At 37.4% G+C, this 21,569-nt stretch overlaps 1 protein-coding gene across 1 annotated transcript in view; it reads left to right on the forward strand.

Moving 5' to 3' along the window:
• The first annotated feature begins 2,570 nt into the window (after window positions 1–2,570).
• Window positions 2,571–21,569, forward strand: part of XPO4 (exportin 4) — a 111,852-nt gene continuing 92,853 nt past the window's right edge. Inside the window, exon 1 of the mRNA XM_074303681.1 lies at window positions 2,571–2,696. Coding sequence (XP_074159782.1) covers window positions 2,628–2,696 — 69 coding nt within the window. The 5' untranslated portion in view covers window positions 2,571–2,627. The remainder of the gene's footprint in view (window positions 2,697–21,569) is intronic.

The following is a 21,569-nucleotide window of genomic DNA, read 5'->3' on the forward strand; positions in this document are numbered from 1 at the left end:
GTGGTTTTTTTTTTTTAAGTAATTTACATCATTATCAAGCATCTACTATCTATTATGTAAAGACATGAAAGAATTTCTATTAGTTCATTGACAAACTGAAATAGGTCCAAAAAATAGAAAGGGACAGTGAAGGAATAGAATATTGAGAGAACTTGAAACCATGTCATCTGAAGATTAGTCAAAAGAATTGCTTAATATGTAAGTAACTGTCCAAAAGATTAATAGAAGAGGAATTAAAGAATTATAATGCTTGGTTACAGGAATAGAACTTGAAGTAATGGGTAAAAGTTGCAAAGAGGCAATTTTGGGTATAATAGAAGGAAAAACTTCCAATCAGAGTTTTCCCAAAAATGGAATGGGGAAGTTATAAATTAAAGAACTATATGGAGTGGGAGGCACTGATATATAGGATATTGGAGGAGAGAATTTCTGCTTCCTTATGAACTGGACCAGATAACTTCTGAGTTCCATTTTAATTCTCAAATTCTATATGTTCCCATCAAATAAATTATCTAATAGATTTAGTTGAATGCTTTTGATGAGGGAAAAGCTGAGTCTGGTACCCAGTTCATGTTATATGTGCATTGAATTAGTAAAATTTTTGTAATGATTTCCTGATTCTCTCATCTCATTTTCCAGGTGTCCTTTTGAGTTCAAGACTTCAATATCTTCTCCCATGCCTAAGATTTCCCTGCCTTCACACTGGTTTCCAGAATTCTTTTCTGGATATAGACAGTAATATTAGTGTATATTTAAATAGTGCTTTCCTGTTTCCTCATATACAATCTCATCTTTTCCATATTATCTCTTTACAGACTCTAAGCTCCTTTAAGAATACAGATTTTTTTTTTTTTGTCAATGGATCCCCTTGCTTTGCTCAATTGCCTTTCATAAATAAGTACTTAATAAAATTCTTGATCAAAATCAGTTGTGAAGTGTCCTAAAAAACATCATTTCTATTTTGCAGGTATGTAAAGCATTAAATGACTTAGCCAAGTTCACTCAGCTGACAAATTGTAGAGTTAGGACTCAAACTTCTGACTCTGGAGGGGCTTTTTCTACTATACCAACTTCCTTTCCTTTCACAGAGCTAGGTTCAAATACTATGTTTTGTCAGTAAGGTCCCATTGTATAAGATACTTCATTTTGAAACTTAGGTTCATCTTACATGAAACAAATTCATAATAAGTATTTGTATGTTGGAAAGTGTTTAAAAAAACTTTTGTGATACCTATACTCATGAGGGATAGGTTAACAACTTGATTACCTTTTATCTTTCATCTTGGAATATCTCACTACAAAGTATTTATATGAGACATGCAAAACAGGCTTTCAGTAGTACTGAAACCAAACATGAAGCAATGTAACTTATTAAGTATTAAATGTCTCAAAGTGAAACATGATAGTCAAACTTTGTAGCATGAAAGACACAATTTGTAAGCAGATTTAACTTAGTTTTTATTTAGTAAATCATGAAAACAACCTGCATAGATGTCTTAATTTAAAAACGAAATGTGCTTAGTTTGACTAGAAGTAAAAAAGAAATAATTGCTGAGAGGCAGTTAGGATAGATTTATTTAAGAAATCTCAAGTTTCCAATAAACACTTTCTTGAAATTATATTTAATGGTTAAGGACAGGGCTAGAAAAAATTCAAGGTTAAAACTTTCCTATTTTCTTAATTTATTTAGTTCTTGGAAAGCAAAGATAAGTAGCAAATACAGGATAGAAGGTAAAAATCAAAAAGGTGTAAAAGGACGTTGGTATTCCTAAGAAAGGGTTTTGGAGATATCCGGGTCGGCCACAGAGATTAAGCAACGTCAGTCTATCTCTGAATTCATTAAGCGCTGGACTTGTGCTAAGTGCGGAAAAGTCGCCGGCCCAGAGGAGCTTCCACTCTAAAATGTACATTATGCACGCACATCCCGGAACAATGGGGTGACGCCGGTACGAATCCAGCCACTACTGTAGCAGAGAGGAGTTCCAGAAGCCCAAGAAGTTTCACCATCACTTCCTTCCCCCCCGAATTAACTCCCTTCTGGAAATTCCTCTGCTCCCCACCTCAGACTAGGGACTCTGGGGAAGCTGAAGAGAGCGGAGGAGGTTCTAGTGGAAGTGGACATAAGGGAAGGATAAGACTAGGAAGAGCAGGGGAGCACAAGGGGTAGTTAAGACCCGGCGTGGGCCGGACACGTGCTCCCGCCTTCAGGGAAGGATACATCAGCTGGGAGGTCGCGGCCCAGGCCGGGCTGGGGTGGGGGGTCGGGGTATCCGCATGCGCCGGGAGCGCCGCAGGTTCCACCAGCGGAGGGCAGAGCCCCGGCCCGTCCAAGGAAGGGGCACTCCTGCCGCCTCCTTCGGCATCCCAGGCGGAGCTGTCCCGCGGGACTGGGGGGTTGCGGCCTTTCCTCCTTTTTCGGAGGTCCACGCAGAGGGCAGCCCTCAGCTCCCACGGCCCCGAGAGCCAGACTTGGGGAAGCCAGGAAGGAGCGGTGCCTGAGGCGACGGCGGCCGGGGCTGCGACTGGCTTGGGAACCGCGCGTGAGGTAGTCGGGTCCCCGCCGCGATTGGCCGGCCGCGGCGCCCGCTCCCACAATGCAGCGCATGGCGCGTCATTGAAGAGAGACCATGATGGCGGCGGCGCTGGGGCCCCCAGAAGTGATCGCTCAGCTGGAGAACGCGGCCAAAGTTCTGATGGTGAGGGCGCCGCGCTCCTACCCCCCCTCCCCCAGCCCCAGGCCCTGGGGCGGCCCTGTTCGTACCCCTCTCCCCAGGCCCGGCTTCCCACACCGACCCCGCCGTCTCCCTTGGGGGCCACGGAGGAGGCGGCGGCGGCGTGGCGCAGGACCCGCTCAGTTGCCCCTTTGCTTTCTCCGGGAGCCCGGACCCCCTTCCCGGCGCCACTCCGCCGCCCGGCTCCGCACGGGGACACAGGAGACTGCCTTGGCCTGGCGCTCAGCTTGCCCCTCGCACTGCCGTAGTCTCGGGCTCGCAAGCCCGCCTTGGCCCGCGAAGGGAGCGCCGGGACGCGGGGTGGAGGCTGGTAGGGATTAGTGACTGTCCGTGGGGACTGGAGAGGAGTCTATCAGACCCAGGGAAGGAAGCTCGTGGGGGGAAGAAAGGGAGGTTGCCGATGGTATGGCCTGAGCTCATCTAGGTGGAGGTCCCCAAGCGCCTTCCCCGAAGTGCAGCCCGGTCTGGGGCAGCACGTGGGAGGGGGAGAGGGAGGGAAAAAACCCTTGGGGGCCAAGGTCACCGGGCCAAAACTTACTCTTGCACCAAGCCCCAGTGAGTAAGTAACGTGTGGTGGGGCGGCGTGGACTCCCCGTCCCGCCTCTGGCTTCATGCCCCCACCTTCTCTCTTGGCAGGGCCGAGTTAAAGGACACCGGGCGGAGGGGGAGGAAGGGAAGGATGGCAAGTTGATCGCTACAACAATTTACATACTGTAGCTTAACTGTGTGTTCGGAGTTGTTGGTTCGTCGTTGTTTTGTTACTTTTGATTCCGAACTGGACGGTAAAGTTTTTGGAAGTTGAGGCTCAGGGTGAGGTGTGCTTTCTGGCACCAGCTCTCGCCAGGACCGGCGTAGCATTTCTTTTTCTCTTGAGAGAATTTCGGTTCTTGTATGAAATAAATGTTTGAGATTCAACTACTCAACTCTTCGACCAAATTCCACAAAACATCATTTTACAGGATCATCTGAGTCATGGGTGGATGATGCTTTTGGGGAGAAAGAGATGAGCGACATACAATTACCTCTCACTTTGACAAATATTTTTAAAAGAGTATACAAGTGCATCTTTTTTATACCTTTTGATGAAGAGAACAGCATCTTTTTTGAGGCTGCTTCTGTTCAGAAAATAATTTGTTAGTCTAGCAAATAAGTGCAGACATTAACAGCTAGGGGCCAACTTACTGACATCCTGGCCTCCCCTTTTATTTTTACAAAATCAGCATTTTAAAATATTTTATTATTCCTTCCACTCTCTATTGAAAAGTAATAATTTTATTTTTAAAGTCATACAAATATATGTATCTCAGCAAAACAGTTCCAGCACTGGTCATATCCAAATATGCATGGCTCCGGATTTTAAGTCCATCATCTTCGGCAGAAGGTTGGGTGGTTGTGATTCATATCCAGCGCTAGGGACTCATAGTTCCTAATTACATTAATCAGAGTTCTAAAAGCTTTCAAAATGGCATTTCTCTTTAATGATATTATTATGTAAATTGATCTAGTTCTGTTCACTTTACTCCACATCCAGTCATCTTATAGGCTTTTGTACTTTCCTCCAAAATTGTATGTTCATATAACACAATTTCTTTTTTTTTTTCCAATTAGATTTGTTTTATTTAGAATTTTTTTCCCCACAGTACATATGCATGAGTAATTTTTTTTTTATAACATTATCCCTTGTATTCATTTTTCCAAATTATCCCCGCCTCCCTCCACTCCCTCTCCCCGATGATAGGCAATCCCATACATTTTACATGTGTTACAGTATAACCTAGATCAATATATGTGTGTAAATACCATTTTCTTGTTGCACATTAAGTATTAGATTCTGAAGGTATAAGTAACCTGGGTAGATAGACAGTAGTGGTAACAATTTACATTCACTTCCCAGTGTTCCTTCTCTGGGTGTAGTTGTTTCTGTCCATCATTGATCAGCTGGAAGTGGGGTGGATCTTCTTTATGTTGAAGATATCCACTTCCATCAGAATACATCTTCATACAGCATTGAAGATAATACAATTTCTTTATAAATTCCCCAATAGGTAGGTACTCTTTTAAGTTTCCAGTTTGGGGCAATTATGAAAACTTTTGCTATAACTGGCCATTGGGTTCTTTTCACTGCTTTGATTTAGAGTGTAGGCCTAGTAGTGGAAAAGTTTGGTCAAAGGGTATGCATAGGTTTTCTTCATGGTTTCAGATCGCTATCTTTGTAATGTTAAGTTTCTATTGTCTTCTTAGTTCTACTCAGATCACTTTGCATCAGTTTCCTTGAAACTGTCTAATTTTGTCATTTGTTTTGTCACCTAACTTATTTCATGTGTATTTACCACAAATTGTTGAGCCATTCCCCAGTAGGAAAACAGCTCATTAGTCTACAATTTTTGGCTACCTTGAAAAGAGCCATTGTAAATTATTTTCTAGGATGTTGGGACCAATTCACTCCTCCATCGATAATACTTTTATGGTACTTCTTTTCTTTTGTTATAGTCCTCCTTTGCCCATTTTGCCCATCTGATGAGTGTCAGGTAGAACAATCTTAGTTACTTGAATAGACCATTTTTCTAATTATTATTGACTGGTAGCATTTTTTCTTATGGTTATTGTTAGTTTGAATTTTTTCCTTTGAAACCTACTTCTTCAGATGTATTCTGATGGAAGTGGATATCTTCAACATAAAGTAGATCCAACTCAATTCCAGTTGATCAATGATGGACAGAAATAACTACACCCAGAGAAGGAACACTGGGAAGCGAATGTAAATTGTTAGCACTACTGTCTATCTACCCAGGTTACTTATACCTTCGGAAGCTAATACTTAATGTGCAACAAGAAAGTGGTATTTACACACATATATTGTACCTAGGTTATACTGTAATAGATGTAAAATGTATGGGATTGCCTGTCATCAAGGGGAGGGAGTACAGGGAGGGAGGGGATAATTTGGAAAAATGAATACACGGGATAATATTTTTAAAAAAATTACTCATGCATATATACTGTGAAAAAAATTATAAATAAAAAAAAATAAAAAGATAGAAAAAAAAAGAACAGTGGTATTTAAAAAATGAGGCCTTTTTTCCTGGGAAGTTTCAACAATAAAGAATATTTGAAATTAAAAAAAAAAAAAAAAAGAAACCTACTTCTTCATATCTTTAGACCATTTATTGGGGAGTCATTCTTAGTTTTTAAATTTTGAATCAATTATTTAAAATTTTAGATGAGACCTTTTTGAGGAAAACTTTACGAAAGATTTCCCTCATGATTGTTTCTTTTTTCATTTTGTTATATTTTTGTACAAAATTTTCAATTTTACATAACCAAAATTACTTATTTTCTGTGGTTCCTCTCCACCACCTGTTTAGTAATGAACTCTTCCTCTATTCATAGGTTTGATAAAACTGATTTTCTTACCAGGTTGATGATTATTATCATTAGTCCTTAAGAAATTGTTGTTTAAAACTGAGTCAGGAATACCTGATTTCAAATTTAGCTTTAGACACTTACTGGCTGTGTAACTCTGATCAAGTCACTTAACCTCTATTTGTCCCTTATTTGTAAAATGGTGTTTACAACAAGTACTTCTTGGGGTGGTTATGAGGATAAAATAAGATTTTTCTAAAGAGTTGAGGACAGTGTCTGACACATTAAGTGCTATATAAATCCTGACTATTATTATTAATACGGGACATTCAGTTTGAGATCTCAGAAGGCAGTTAGAGATGGGCGATTGGCAGTCAGCATTTGAAAATCATCAGCATATGGATTGCAATTAAATCCCTGAAAACTGATGAGAGCACTGAATAAAATAGTGAAAGAAAAGATAGCTCAGAACAGAGGGCCACTCACATTTAGAGGTCATGATCTAGAGGAGGACCCAGCAAAGGAAACAAAGGAGTGGTCAGATAGATATGGAAATAACTGGCAGAAAGTGATGTCCTAGAAATCTAGAGGATAGAGAATATCAAAGAGAAGAGGGAGATCTACTGTATCAAAGGCTGCAAAAAGGTCAAGGAGAATGAAGATAGAGAAAAGGCTATTAAGATTTGATAGCTAAGGGGGGGGATCATTAGTAACTTTAAAGAGCAGTTTTTTTTTTTTTTTTTTTTTTTTTTTTTTTTTTTTTTAAGAGCAGTTTTAATAGAATGACAAGATGGGAAACTAGATTCTAAGAGATTAAGTTAAGTGAGAGGAGAAAAAATGAAGGCACCTACTGTAGACAGTCTTTTTACAATAATAGCTTTTTATTTTTCAAAATAGTGCAAAGAGTTTTAAATACTTACCCTTGCAAAACCTTGTGTTCCAAATTTTTCTTCATCCCCACCTCCTCTAGACAGCAAATAATCCAAATTTAGGTTATATATGTGCAATTCTTCTAAATATTTCCTCGTTTATCTTATTGCACAAGAAAAATCAAATCAAAAGGGAAAAAATGAGAAAAAACAAACAAGCAACAACAACAAAAAAAAATGAAAATACTATGTTGTGATCCACATTAATTCCCCATTGTCCCCTTTCTGGATGTGGCTCTCCATTACAAGTCTATTGGAATTACTCTGAATCACCTCATTGTTGAAAAGAGCCTAGTCCATCATAGATGATCATCACATAATCTTGGTTCTAGTCACTTCATTTAGCATCTGTTCATGTTAAGTTTCTCCAGAAATCTGATTTCAGATTTCTCTGAAATCATCCTGCTTATAGTTTCTTACAGAACAATAATATTCTATAACATTCATATACCATAACTTACTCAGCCATTCCCCAACTGATGGGCATCCTCTCTTGTTTGCAGTTTTTTGGGAAAGGCTGCCACAAACATTTTTGCACATGTAGGTCCCTTTGCCTTTTTTATGCTCTCTTTGGAATACAGGCCCAGTAGAGACACTCACTGCTGGATCAAAAATAGTCCTTTGGACATAGTTCCAAATTGCTCTCCAGAGTGGTTGGATCAGTTTACAACTCCACCGACATTGTATTAGTTGTAGTCTTTTTGAGGAATTTAACTACAAAGAACAGAAGACATTATTTAGGATGAAGGATCAAGTGAGGCTTTTTTCCTGAATGGAGAAACATGAATATATTTGTAGATAGTAGGAAATGAGCAAGTAATCAAGGAGCAATTAAAAGTAAGTGAAAAAGTGCTTTAAGGCTAAGTATTGATCCAAACAATGAATAACAGATAAAATGTAAAATTACCTCACTGACATTTTTTTCTTAGTTCTGAATTGATATTAAATACAATTTGAGACAAGTTTTTAGGGAAATATTTTCTAATTATATTGATTTAAGGTTTTAATTCATTAGTGGAAAGAAATGCAAAGTATGTCTTGAATTGTCCTCAAGGTTTCAGTTCTAGAACATCGAGGTTTTTCAATATGTTATTACTATTTGTAGCTATAATTAGCTATTTAGATAGTTCAGATCACTCATAATATTCAATAATTTTATAGTAAATCATTAATTTATCACTTGGAGAAGTATCAGTTGGGGGCACATAAACCAGTTGTAGAACCAAAAGACAGTTTGAAGGCTTTCTGAAGTTAGGCAGATCAATTTATTTTTCTGTGCCTCAGTTTTTTTCATCTACAGAATTCAGATAATGATACTGGATTATTTAGTTCTGCAAACTTTGTATATCAAATGCCTATTGAAGTTGAATTTATCCTCTCAGTCACTTAGGCTCACAATCTACATGTCATCCTGAATTCCTTTCTCTTACCCCCTTATATTCAATTCCTGTCCAGTTCCTGTCCCATCTTACTAATATGTCTTACAGATGCTTACTTTTCTTCTGATAGTACCACTATCCTGTTAATGGGCCATCATCACTATATGCCTAAACTATTACCATAACCTTTTAGTTAGTCTCTCCTGTTCAAATTTTCCTCATTCCATTCACCATCACCAGTTGTCTTGACCTGGTCTTGTCACTGAATTCTGACTCTGGAGGAAAGAGTGAGGTTAAAGCCTCATTTAAATCCAGCTCACTTGCAAGTCAAGACATCCTCCTCCTGATGTATTGAACGACAGTAATGATACTTGGATTATGTATTTGTAGGATTGTTGTAATTGTTGTAAAGTGCTGTATAAATGTAGCTATAATTTTTATTCACCTGTAAAGCTAAGTACTGCATCTGTGACTTCAATGATAAAGGAAACTCCTGTTTACTAATGCAGGCTGGAAGTCTCTTTAATTTTTAGTCTTAGAAAATTTCCTAAAACACTGAAAAGATGCTATTCTGTGTCAGAGGTGAGACTTGAACTCAGGTTTTCCCAGCTAGCTTTTTCTCTTTGACCTCACTACCACTATTATAGACTTGTAAAAAAAAAACAAAATTTAAATACTTCAGTTTTGCCAGTCATTTGTCGTAATGTAACTCTGTATTAATAAAACCAGTTCTCGTTATGGTCAATTTTTGGGGGGAAGAGAGGGGTAAGGATAACATGTAGTGTTTATCATGTGCTGCTCACCATACCAGGTCCTAGACAATTATTATTTCATTTGATCCTCACAATACTATTGTCCCCATTTTACAGATGAAGAATGGACTTGTCCAGGATCACACTACTAGTAAATATATGAACCTGGATTTTAATTCTCCAGGCTCCAGTTCCAGTGCTCTGTCCATTGTGTCACCTAGCTGCTGTTGTGATGAGTATATTAAATTCTTCATACTTATTGGAAAGGAAAAAGAATTACATTATAGGGAAGAGATGGAAATATCCATATACACATAGATACTCTTGATCTTTATATATTTTTCTCGTTAAATTGTATCATTTTATTTGTTTCGAAGTGTATAGGTATTTTGAGGAAGGAATGAGGTAGGCCTAGGAAGTTTATTATAATTGTACCTTGTTATTCAACCAAAATAAGTTTGATGGCATTCATGACACTTTCCCCCTTCACCAAAATCAATATAATATTGATTTCCCATCTGATCTGACTTAACACTCTGTCTTGTATTTTTTCCTTTTTAATTTTTAAAAGCTAATTTTTAATGATAACTTGTTTTCACATCAGAAAGTTGATACAAAGATTTTTTTCCCCATTTGAGCATTCTTTTTTGCCCTAGATGTGTTAATGTAGTTTTTTTTTTTTTTTTTTTAACTTTTTATGGACAGAACATATGCATGGGTAATTTTTTTTTTTTTTTTTTTTTACAAAATTATCCCTTGTACTCGCTTCTGTTCTTTTTCCTTCCCTCCCTCCATCCCCTCTCCTAGATGGCAGGCAGTCATATACATGTTAAATATGTTCTCTCTCTCTAGATTCCTATGGCTCTCTCCATCCCAAGTCTATTGGAATTACCTTGAATCACCTCATTGAAAAGAGCCAAGTCCATCACAGTTGATAATCATATAATCTAGTTCTTGCTGTTCTCCATTTATTTTAAATGGGATTTCTCATTCTATCTCTTGCTACTGGGCTTTGCTGGTAACATATAGAAATGTCTATGATTTATATGGGTTTTATTCTTGTGTTTTTTAAATAATTTGCTGAAAATTTCAACAAGAATAACAAAAATTAGATAAAAATGATCTTGATATAGTAATTAGGAAATAAGAAAGAGGAAGAGATAATAAAAGAGGTAAAAGAACCCATGTGTGCAAAAATGTTTATAGGAGCTTTTTTTGTAGTACCAAGGAACTGGAAATTGAATCCCCATCAGTTGGGAAATAGCTGAATAGGTTATAGTATATAAATGTGATGGATTATTGTTCTATTAGAAATGACCAGCAGGATGATTTCAGAAAAAAAAAAAACAACAACAACAAAAAAAAACTTACATGAACTAATGAGCTGAACCAAGAGAACATTGTATACAGTAATAAGATGTGGTGATAGACTTGGTTCTTTTCAACAATGAGGCGATTCAGGTCAGTTCCAATAGACTTGTGATGGAGTGAACCATCTACATCCAGAGAGAGAATTATGGGGACTGAATGTGGATCATAACATAGTATTTTCACCTTTGTTGTTGGGGGGGAGAGAAATAAATTCACTTTTGGTTATACTGTTAAAGATGTTCACAGTATATCCAGTTAAATATAACCAATAGGCAATTGGGGATTTGAGACTTGGATGACAGGAGAGAGATGAGAGCTAGATAAATAGATTTGAGAAATAATCTGCTGAAAGATAATTGAATCTTTTGGACCTGCTGAATTCACTGAGGAAATAATATAGAGAGAAGGCCATGCCTTAGGAATACTCCTGGTTACTAAGTAATGGGTAATAAAGAATAAGGGGTATGTCAGACTCTGTTTCTGACTTTGACAGTTTGGGGAGGGAGAATGGAAAAACTGGTGGAAAGTGTTCATTAAAAAGTATAAGGATATAGTGATATTTGTTTAGAATAAAACATAATGGAATAGTGTAGTTATTGGATAAATAAAGTTGTAATATGCTTCTTGAAAGAATAGGGTTGATCATAACAGGAAGAAGTAGTATGGGCAGGTTGCACCTAAAGTGATGTGACTTGGTGCTTAGAACTGGGAAGAAAATAGCTTAGAATGACATGTTGGTGCATCTACATAAAAGAGACCCAAAGACTTATATACTAAACAGTATAGTAAATATAATCACAGAATCACTTGAATAATTCTAAAATATAATCACAAGAATCATAGATTATTAGATTTGGAAGAAACTTCAGTAGTATCTGGGTCTTACATCTAGTTTAACTCATACCTAACTAAATAAGAATCTTTTCAACAGTATTGATGACAAATGGCTATCCTTCTTCTATATAAAGACCTGCATTGTGACTGCTTATAAGGAATCGAGGTCCATTTTTGTTCTCCCTTGATAAAGATTTTCTTTGATTCAAGGCCAAATAGCCTTTTTTTTTTTTTTTTTTTTTTAGTTTCTCACCATCACTGTGGCCTTTCACTCTGTGTTAAAAAGAACAATCCCAGTCTCACTTTCTAATTATAGCCCTTGAAATATTTAAGAAGTGTCATCCTGTTTTCAATCTTCTCTTTTTTAGGTTAAATTATTCTTTTATCCTTTTATTTATATTAGGGACAAACTTCCTTATATTCTAGAACTTTTCCTTGAATATGTCCTCCTTACATGAATTGATATGAAGCTTTCTTTGTAAAGGAAATCCTTCATGGCCCTTCCCAAGTGAGACTTTCTCTTGTCCTGTTTTCCTTAGATCCATTTCACTGCTTCATTTTTCAGAGATACTTGAAGATTTGATGGAGAGGTAAATATCTATGCTCCACTATTGGTTCCAAGCTATTGTTTTGCCTCAATGATTTAATAAACTTCTGCTTCTGGAATTCTTGCTATTTATATTTAGCACCCTCTTTCTTATTCAAATTTGAATTATACTTAAATTGATCATAATTGATGTGAACATTCCTTCTATTGGTGTGGATTACAACCTTTCCAGGCCTTCTCGTACTCTATAACTGTTTTTCATGTTCCAGAGCTTCTTCCCAGAAGATTTGGCCTGAGGAAATGTTAGAATCTGTGGATGAAGGAATTTTTTTTTTTTTTTTTTTTAAGATGAGGAGACTTAATCATACTTGTAGTTAGCAGAGAAGAAACTGATAGATGGGGGATAGATTGAAGATTAAAGAATAGGTAGTGGGTATGATAGTGGATGTAATCTACTGCAGAAAATGGGAGGGGATAATATTGAGGGATACATGTGGAAAGTTTTCTCTAGAAAAGCTATCTTCATCAGAAGCTAGAATGAAGAAGATGAGAAGAAATGAGGAGAGGATATGCGATTAGAGAAAAGAGTTTATAAGTAGAAAACTGCTGAGGGGGAGAGAAGAGTGGATTTAGAACAATAATTGTATGAGTATGATAGGAAAGATTATAAGATTTGGCATGTGTCCATATGGCACACTTGAGGATGGATAACATGTGTAGTGGACTAAACATGTTTGTGTGACTTCCTCAGGATTCTGCAGCATAGAACAGGAGCAGAAAAGTGCAGATAGTGGGAATAATGCAGGGTTAAGTTTTGGGAAGAGGGGAGTGATCATAGAATCATGGAGTAGAGGATTGAAGAGTAGAAGATAGTTATAAGATTGAGCTAGTTAAAAGATTAAGGTTTTTGAATGGAGAAAAATTTGCTGGGGTGTGGTGCCTGGAAAAAGATGGTATAGCGTGACTGAAGAATGCAGTGAGGAAAGAAAGTTAGTTTAGGGGTAAGGCACAGGTAGAAATGGGAGTACAGGAGATTATGGTTTGAGAAATTTCATTTGTAGATCTGTGGAGGTGATACGTGATCAAGGCTTTGTAAAGTTAAAATAAGTATATAAATATTTAGTCTATACATATTATATGATTAAGGAAACAAGATATACAATAAAAGTCTCATTAATTCAAACTGGGGATGGGGAAAGCCAGTCCGAATTCTGTTAAAATATTAAAGAAATTCTTTGGAAGATTTACTAAATAGGTAAAAGTGATTATTAATGAACATATCAGTTAAATTTTTTTAACCCTTCAGTTCTCTTCTAGTCCATCTCCCCTGTACTATCTATTCTCTCTTCTTTTCCCCATCTTGACCTATTAGTGAAACTGTTCAACTCTTCATTGTCTTTCTTTCTTGAATCCATAGCCACTTTATCATGTCAACAGTTAGTTTTTGCTAAACCTCAGCTTTGGATCCCTCCTGCTGTTTGCTTCCTTGCTCCTCCTGTACATGGGCTGCTCAGTAAGGTGAAGAAAAGCATATAGCTGTTTTGATTAGGTCCACTACAAAGGGATCAACTGGGCCCTCATTGCTGCTAAGGTACAGTAATACCTCCCTTATTTTTCTTTTTCCTGTAAAATATTTTTCTAAAGCCATTTGCCATGAACTTCCACTTACCCTTTTCCTCAGTATTTGATCTTGAAATTAATATTCTGAATTAATTTCTTTAAATATTAATTTTGACCTTCTTATTATCCAAAGGACTCTCAAATTATATAGCAAAGACGACTGAAGGGTGGTCAAATGGGAACAAGTAGAGAGAAGTGTACCAAAAACCTAGGGAAATATTTTCCAATATTACAATTCCAAAGTGTTGATTCTATAGTCCAGTTCTCAGTCATAATTGGTCCTTTCCCTGAGGCAATTGGGGTTAAATGACTTACCCAGGGTCACATAGCTAGGAAGTTTTAAGTGTCTGAGATCAGATTTGAATTCAGGTCCTCCTGACTTCAGGGCTGGTGCTTTATCCACTGCACCACCTAGCTACCCCTAAATCACAATTGTTAATGGAAAGACCATGACTATATGGACCTTTATTGGCAAGCTGATGGCCCTTAATTTGCTGTGCAGATTTGCCATAGTTTTAAAAAACATTTTTTATAACTATTTCCATAATAATCCTTTGCAATTTTTTTTTCCATTTAAAAACTTTATTCTGAGAAGGCTTCACAAGATTACCAAAGGAGTGTGGGAGCCAAAAAAGGTTAAGGATGCTGGCTTAACTAGAGGGACAGAGGGAAAAGGAAAAGAAAAAGAAGAAACCCCTCAACTGCTATGCTTCCAGAATGAAGAGAGTCCACTACTGCTTAGGCCCTTCCCTTGTTTGGTTGTTGCTTAGGTAGTGGTTAATCTCTGCTTTGTTTTGTTTTTCTTCCTCCTCTACTCTCTCTACTCCAAATTTCAGGCTGCCACCAGCCAGATAAACAACTCCTTCCATAAAGACTTGTCACATTTATTGCTGGAAACTTTCTGAGAGATGTCATACTTCATAGGTGGACTATGAACTTAGTAGTTTGAAAAGAAACTTATCTTAAGAGGTAGAAAGAGAACCAGAAAAGAGTAGTGGTACAGGCTATAGAAGGAAAGAGTATTCAGGAAGGGGATTGTAAGAGCAGTGGGGTGATGTGGTCAGGACTGTGCCTTTGGAAAATGTGTTCTTCTTTTTGAGGCCTGGAAGGTGGAATAAAAAACTTTCCCCAAAACTTTTATTTAGAGATGGCTCAGAGGATTCACAGCCCAACCTTTTCCCACTAACTATACCCCTTGAATTCTGCCCTACCGTCAAGTTTCTACCCATACAAGTCTGACTCTTTTCCCCCCTTTTGCCTCAATTGAGAATGAGAGAAGAACAAAACCACTTTTATAAAGGTGTAGTCAAGAAAACAAATTTACATATTGGGACAGCATCAACCACAAAAACAGATTGTCAGAGTAAGAAAAAGCAAAAAGTGATTTATTACTATCTCATGAGAAAGGTGTTTGTCAGTAAAAGAAGTGCAAAGTGAGATGTGGTGGGAAAACTGGAGGAGATAAACTCCAGCAACTGTTTTTTTTTTTTGTTTGTTTGTTTTAGCTAAAGCTCTACTTGTTATAAAGTCTCAAGTCACAAATAAGGTATAGTTTAAGGCTATATTCCCATGAGGTATTTACTCAGTTTATCCCATACATTCCCTCCTTTTTTGTAACGTGCTCTCCTGGCAGTTACAATTACTAGTCTGTCCTAGACCCACCAGAGTACCTTTGACCACTGTCCTTTGCAGTGTGAACTCTACCCGGCTCGCGGCCTCTGAGGCCTTCTAAGATCTTTGGCCACAATCTCTTGAATCTATAGCTTAATAACCGGTAGCGCACTCAAGAACAGCCACGTGTAATCTTAAAAGCCTTTATTATACCTACTCACATAATGCCCTAACTGATGCCCTGAGTTGTTGGTTCCCGAGTGAACACCTGGTCAGAAGACCCATGTGTTCACTACCAAAACCCTTACCTCTTTTGGCTATCCATCTTGGCTTGGCCACCCAGGCTAGGAAGCCAAGGTGAAGAACGCCAGGTTAAAGAGGGCGATTGCTGCCTGCAGTGGGCTTACATAGGGCCTGTGAGGTCACACACACAGCCAATCAGTGAGAGAGTCACCCATTACGAAGCTATCTCAATATGGCCAGGATCCCGCCCAAGGGCAGTCCTAATATCCACAGAAATTACTTCCGGACCACTCAATCTCCTGATTTGCTGTGGCACTCATTTAAAGGCCCCTTACACTTTTTTACTTATTATGCTTTGAAAACCTTTCACACTACTCTTTTCCCTTTTCAAAACACATGCATAGACGATTTTCAACATTCATCCTTGCAGAACCTTGTGTTCTAAATTTTTTCACTCCCTTCCCCTCATCCCCTTCTCCTAGACAGCAAGTAATCCAATATATGTTAAACGTGTGCAATTCTTCTATACATATTTCCACAATCATCGTGCTTCATAAGAAAAATCAGATCAAAAAAGAAAAAGTTCAAGTTAAACAACAACAAAAAGAGTAAAAATACTATGTTGTGATCCACATTCAGTTCCCCACAGTCTTCTTTCTGGGTGCAGATGACTCTCTTCATCACAAAACCATTGGAACTGGCCTGAATTATCTCATTGTTGAAAAAAGAGCCATGTCCATCAAAATTGATTATCATAATCTTGCTGTTGCTATGTATAATGATCTCCTGGTTCTGCTCATTTTACTTAGCATCAGTTCATATAAGTCTTCCAAGCCTCTGTGAAATCATCCTGCTGATCTTATAGAACAGTAATATTCTATAACATTCATATACTATAACTTATTCAGTCATTCCTCAACTGATGGACATCTATTCAGTTTCCAGTTTCTTGCCACTACAAAAAGGGCTGTCACAAACATCTTTGCATGTCTCATACCATTCTTGATTGATATATTTCTTCAACTATCTTCTTCTCAGTCTCCAATCCCTCTGGACCTGGTTTGTCTTTTTTCTCTACTGGGGTCCATCCTTGTCTAACTGGATTTCCCTCTCTAGGTTGCTCAATCTTTCTAATGTGGAAATCTTAGTCTCATGTCCTATTTAAATTGTTAATTTTTACCTATAAAACCTACTTGTGGGCCATCCCATGGTTGTTACTCTTTTCTGGATCAGCTCACCATCCTATTGTGTGATATCTTCTCCCTTCCTTCACCCCACGTATTATCTCTTCTAATTGTACTATGCTTTCCGACCCCACTTCTTCCTACAGTTAACTAAATCTTTTAGGTGCTTAGTCCCATTTTAGCTTGGCACCTAAGGGTATGCCCCAACCTTATGGGGTACTCCCTTTGTATTGAAAAATTGTGAATTCCATCAAGGAACTTAGAAAAAAAGCCTTTTCCTTGCTAACTATATCCTCTCTCAATTATGTAACAAATCCAGTGCCTGTGTCCTTTGGTTAGTAATTATTTTGGCCATGACCTAGAGTCTAATAAGCCTATTCAGCACACAGATTAGGGTTTTGTATCCCCAACTCCCATCTGGAGCCATCTATCACCTCAACCATTTGTGTCCCCAATAATTAGAATAGATAACCATTTGCAAATTAAAATGGCTGTCTTGAAAGTTAGCAACAACAAAAATGCTAAAAGAAACAGATATATATATATATATATATATATATCTAGCAACAGATAGATGACTAGACCAAATACTCACTTATTTAGGATATAATAATCACATTTTCAGATAGGAAACTGCAAGTTCTTACATCTATTGAAAACTTGCCCTGATTGTAGAAATTTTCTTATAAAAGGAAAAAACAGGGATGTGATTATAATCAAAAACTGGTCCTTCAGGCCTCAATCTGAAAGCATATATATAAACAGAACAAAGCATGCTTAGCTAATTGTATGCAATAACAATTCCATCTTATAGCCAGACTCAGGAATAATTAGGTAGGTTCTTGTTCAAAGGAACACCACTGGGAAACTGAGTCAGAAGGATCCCATCTTAAGTGGAGGCCAAGGTTGTCCTCCCAACTCTTGTCCAAATACTAACCTCTATCTGTAACAATTCAGAATCACATTCTGAGTACTTTATGGCATATTCCTTTAAAATGGTGAATTACTGATATGATGATCCATCAGACAATCATACCTAAAATTCAAAACTCCAAATAATATCAGCTTCAGTCCCAAGAGATTTTCTCTCACATAACAAGCCTCATTGGTCATAGTGTCAGATGAATTTAGATCTCAAGGATCACATATCCTAAATAAGTATTGACTAATCTTATTGATAACAGTAAGAGATTCATCCTCATAAGTTCACAGCTTATCTTCACTAAGTAGATAGGTTTTTGATTTGACATTACACAAATCATTTTACTTTATTTACTTAATATTATTTATTTTTCTACTCAATAATCAGTCTAAAACAGAACATGTTATTAACCATGTTCAAAGGGACAAAGAAATAGACCACTGTTCTCAGAATCCCTTAATCAATGGGAACAGCTTTAAAATGACTATTAAAACACATAGGATATAGAATATCCTAATTTCACATTAAAAAACCCTATCAGAATTAACATTAATAATTTCTTCATCCTAAAAAATATTAATTCAATGTCTTCCAATAGAGGAGTCTCTCTATAAAATATAATAGGTACAATATCAGTATTGTTAAAATTCCTCTAAGCACAAACATTCCCACCTTCCACCAAAATATTGCTAAATCCAAAGTCAATTTTAGGTTATAGATTGTCTTTTTTGGGGGGGAAACGGGGAGGGACTAAGGCAATTGGAGTTAAATGACTTACTCAGGGTCACACAGCTAGGACGTGTTCAGTGTCTGAGACCATATTTGAACTCGGATCCTCCTGACTTGAGAATTGGTGCTCTATCCATTGCACTACTTAGCTGCTCCCTATAGATTGTTCTTTAACAGTCCATTCTTGAAGTTCCTCCCTAGGATCTTTTAAACCTGGTCCTTTTAGCCTCCACATTAACAGTCTCAGTCATCTCTACCTTCTGGTAATATCCTTCCTACCCTGCTTCTTTCAGTACTCCTAGAACTGCAAACTCCAAAGGTATTGCTTGGGTCAATAATCCTTGCTTCCTACAGGCTAAAAAGGGATGAGGACATGGCCAGTATATAATTTCTTAAAAACTTATCCTTTGTTTCAAAAGAGAGTATTTCCCTTTTTTCCTCCTCCCAAATAAAAGTAAACCAACCAACATCTTATATGGGCAAAGTCCCAGATCACTTCTGGGTACAGTTCTAATTCTTTAACAGAATAATAGGCAAACATTTAGTCTAAGGCAATTTAGTCTCTAATATCAATTTAGTAATTAGTGTCATAAGAATCTGATTCATTTTTTCCACTTTCCCAGATGAGAGCAAATGCAGATGTATGGAATTGTCATTTAATTTGCAATCCCTCCCCATTATTTCTTATAAAATCTAAGAAGTAAAATATGTTTCTTTATCAGAATCAATATTCTCTACCAATCCATACTTAGGTTCACTTTGTTCCAATGTTATTCCACTAACCCCTCTTAAAGCAACAGAACTTAGGGAAAAACTTCCACCCATCCCTTATATCTCAATTTCCCCACTGGTGTCATTTCATTAAAACCTAACTTAAATGTTTTGGGGCCAGGCTCCTTCCCTCTGGAGGGACACCTCATTACCTTATTTATCTTTAGACGTATTACACATCTTTCAGATGATTTATTCTGCAATTACACATATCCCTACCCGTCAAATTTTCTTGCTTTTACAAAGAAAAAAGCAAGACAAATCTTAAAAGATCCAGAATATAGGTAATATCTAAATACCTTTGGATGAAATTTCACAAAATTTGTATTACATATTCAGCTGGGCTGACAGAATGTTAAAGTACAGCTCATACAATTTTTACAAATTGCCCAATATACAATTTAATTAGAAGATACAAACATGTGACCTCTTTAGGCAGGTTAGCAGAGAACCAAAATTTTAAACTTCAAATCAAATACAGATTGAAATTTCTAATGGCAGTATTTCAATAAAAGTGCATAAATATTTTAAAAATCTTATACCAGAAAAAAACAAGTGAACAAGTTTAGCATGTCCTAGGTTAATAGTAATTATCTCAAACAATTTTAGAATTAGAATTCACACAGCACTTTAAGTTGGCTGAAAACAGCCCTTTCAAGTCTATCCACCGGACGTGCCTACAAGTACGTACACACCACCCCTTCCCCCTCCTTTTCATCCTTTTCTAAATCAGTCAACCTACTATACCTTGGAGTGGAAGGGGAATTTGGGAGCTGAAGCCTTAGGAGCTGTTAGCCAGTATTGAAGGCTCCTTTGAATTTACACCCAACCCTTGGGGGGATGGGCAATTCCTCTGAGTGAGAGCGGCACCTGCCCAAACAAAACAACAAAATTTTCCTATACTTTTTGTTACTTACTCCCAATTCTTCCTAAAGAGCTATCTTCCAGGGATAACTAGCTAGGTTTAACGTTAACTACCTTTCTTTGGCAAAGTTCACGGTATTTTATCTAGAGGACTCATCCAATCTTACCAAAGGAAAATAGGAAAATCCTTATGGACTGGAATTGCCTAGGGAGCCTTTTACAGACTCAGTGTCTAAATTCTCCCAATCCCAATTCCAGTCACCCATATATATAGCTCACCAGTTACTTGACAGAAGAAAGCTCTTGTGATAATCTTCTTCCTCTCCTCTCCCCGCAACTCTTACTCATCTGGGCTGTGCACTACTCACCTGAGTGATTTCAAACCTTTCTCAGCTGGCTTATCACCTGGGCTGAATTAATCCTCTATCTTTACTAGCCTCCTTCCGTTTTTGCTTTCTTCGAGAGTTTACCTGATCAGAGTGCGGAATTCCTGAGCCAAGTTCAAGAATCACTGGAAAACTCTTTGAATGGTGCCTGCCCAAAGATTCAGTACAGGAGAGACCTCTAGGAGATATTCTAGATGGGCCCCCAAATTGTGTGGGACAGTATCAACCACAAAAACAGTCAGATTTTCAGAGTATGGAAAAAAGCAAAAAGGGGTTTATTACAATTTCTCAAGAAAGGGCATCTCTAATCTGACAAAAGTGTTTGCCAGTAAAAGGAATACAAAGTAAAAACTGCAAAACACCAGATTAAATAGCCTGAACAAGGGACCTCCCCTCACCTCCCCAGCCTTTTCTCCTGCTGTTTGGGAAGTCTGGGATTACATTCTAATTATGGAAAGTTATCCTAGAATTAAAAGAATAAATTGCCTTTAAAAGAGGTACTTAAATGCTAATTAAGAGGTGGTGGGAAACAGGAGGGGATGAACATCTGCAACTTCTTATTTTTTAGCTATAGCTCTACTTGTTATTACATAGTCTCAAGTCACAATTAAGGTATATTTTAAGGCTATATTCCCGTAAGAGTGTCTTCACTCAGTTTATCCCATGTAGTCTTGTCTAAAAACTCTGTGCACAGTGCTGCATGCACATGCACATCTATGTCTGTGAGTCACCTCTCAGGAGGATGGATATAATTTCCCTTAACTTTTCTTTCTCCTCTATTCCTTTTTGCTTCTGTTTCCATTCTTTTAAAACCATCAAGACATTCCCAAACCTTCCAACTGATTAGATTCCTACTGTGTGACTTCTGTTGTTGGGGTTCAGATGCAACTTGTATCATCTCCTCATATTTTGATATAAGCAATTTATCCTTGTGTAGTCCCTTGTGATTTTTGTTTTTTAATGTTCTTTTAATTCCTGAATTTAAACTTGAATTTCTTTGTAGTTCTGGTCTTTTTCTCAGAAATGCTTAGAAGTCTTTCATTAAAGTTCCATTTTTTTCTCTGTGTGATTACAAATTAAATGCTGTTTTACTGGGTAAATTTTTCTTGACTGTAAGGTTTTTGTCTTCTTCTCTAGAATAGGGGTTTCTGAACCATGATTCTACCATGGCTACTCTGTTCTTGAACCCCTTTCTTTCTGGCTGTTTGCAATATATATATATATATATATATATATATATATATATATATTTTTTTTTTTTTTTAACCTGAAAACTCTGGGTTTTGGCTTATGTGTTCTGCAGTTTTCATTTTGGGGTTTCTTTGAAAATGT

Source organism: Sminthopsis crassicaudata, chromosome 3 (assembly GCF_048593235.1).
Source record: "Sminthopsis crassicaudata isolate SCR6 chromosome 3, ASM4859323v1, whole genome shotgun sequence".
Classification (NCBI taxonomy): domain Eukaryota; kingdom Metazoa; phylum Chordata; class Mammalia; order Dasyuromorphia; family Dasyuridae; genus Sminthopsis; species Sminthopsis crassicaudata.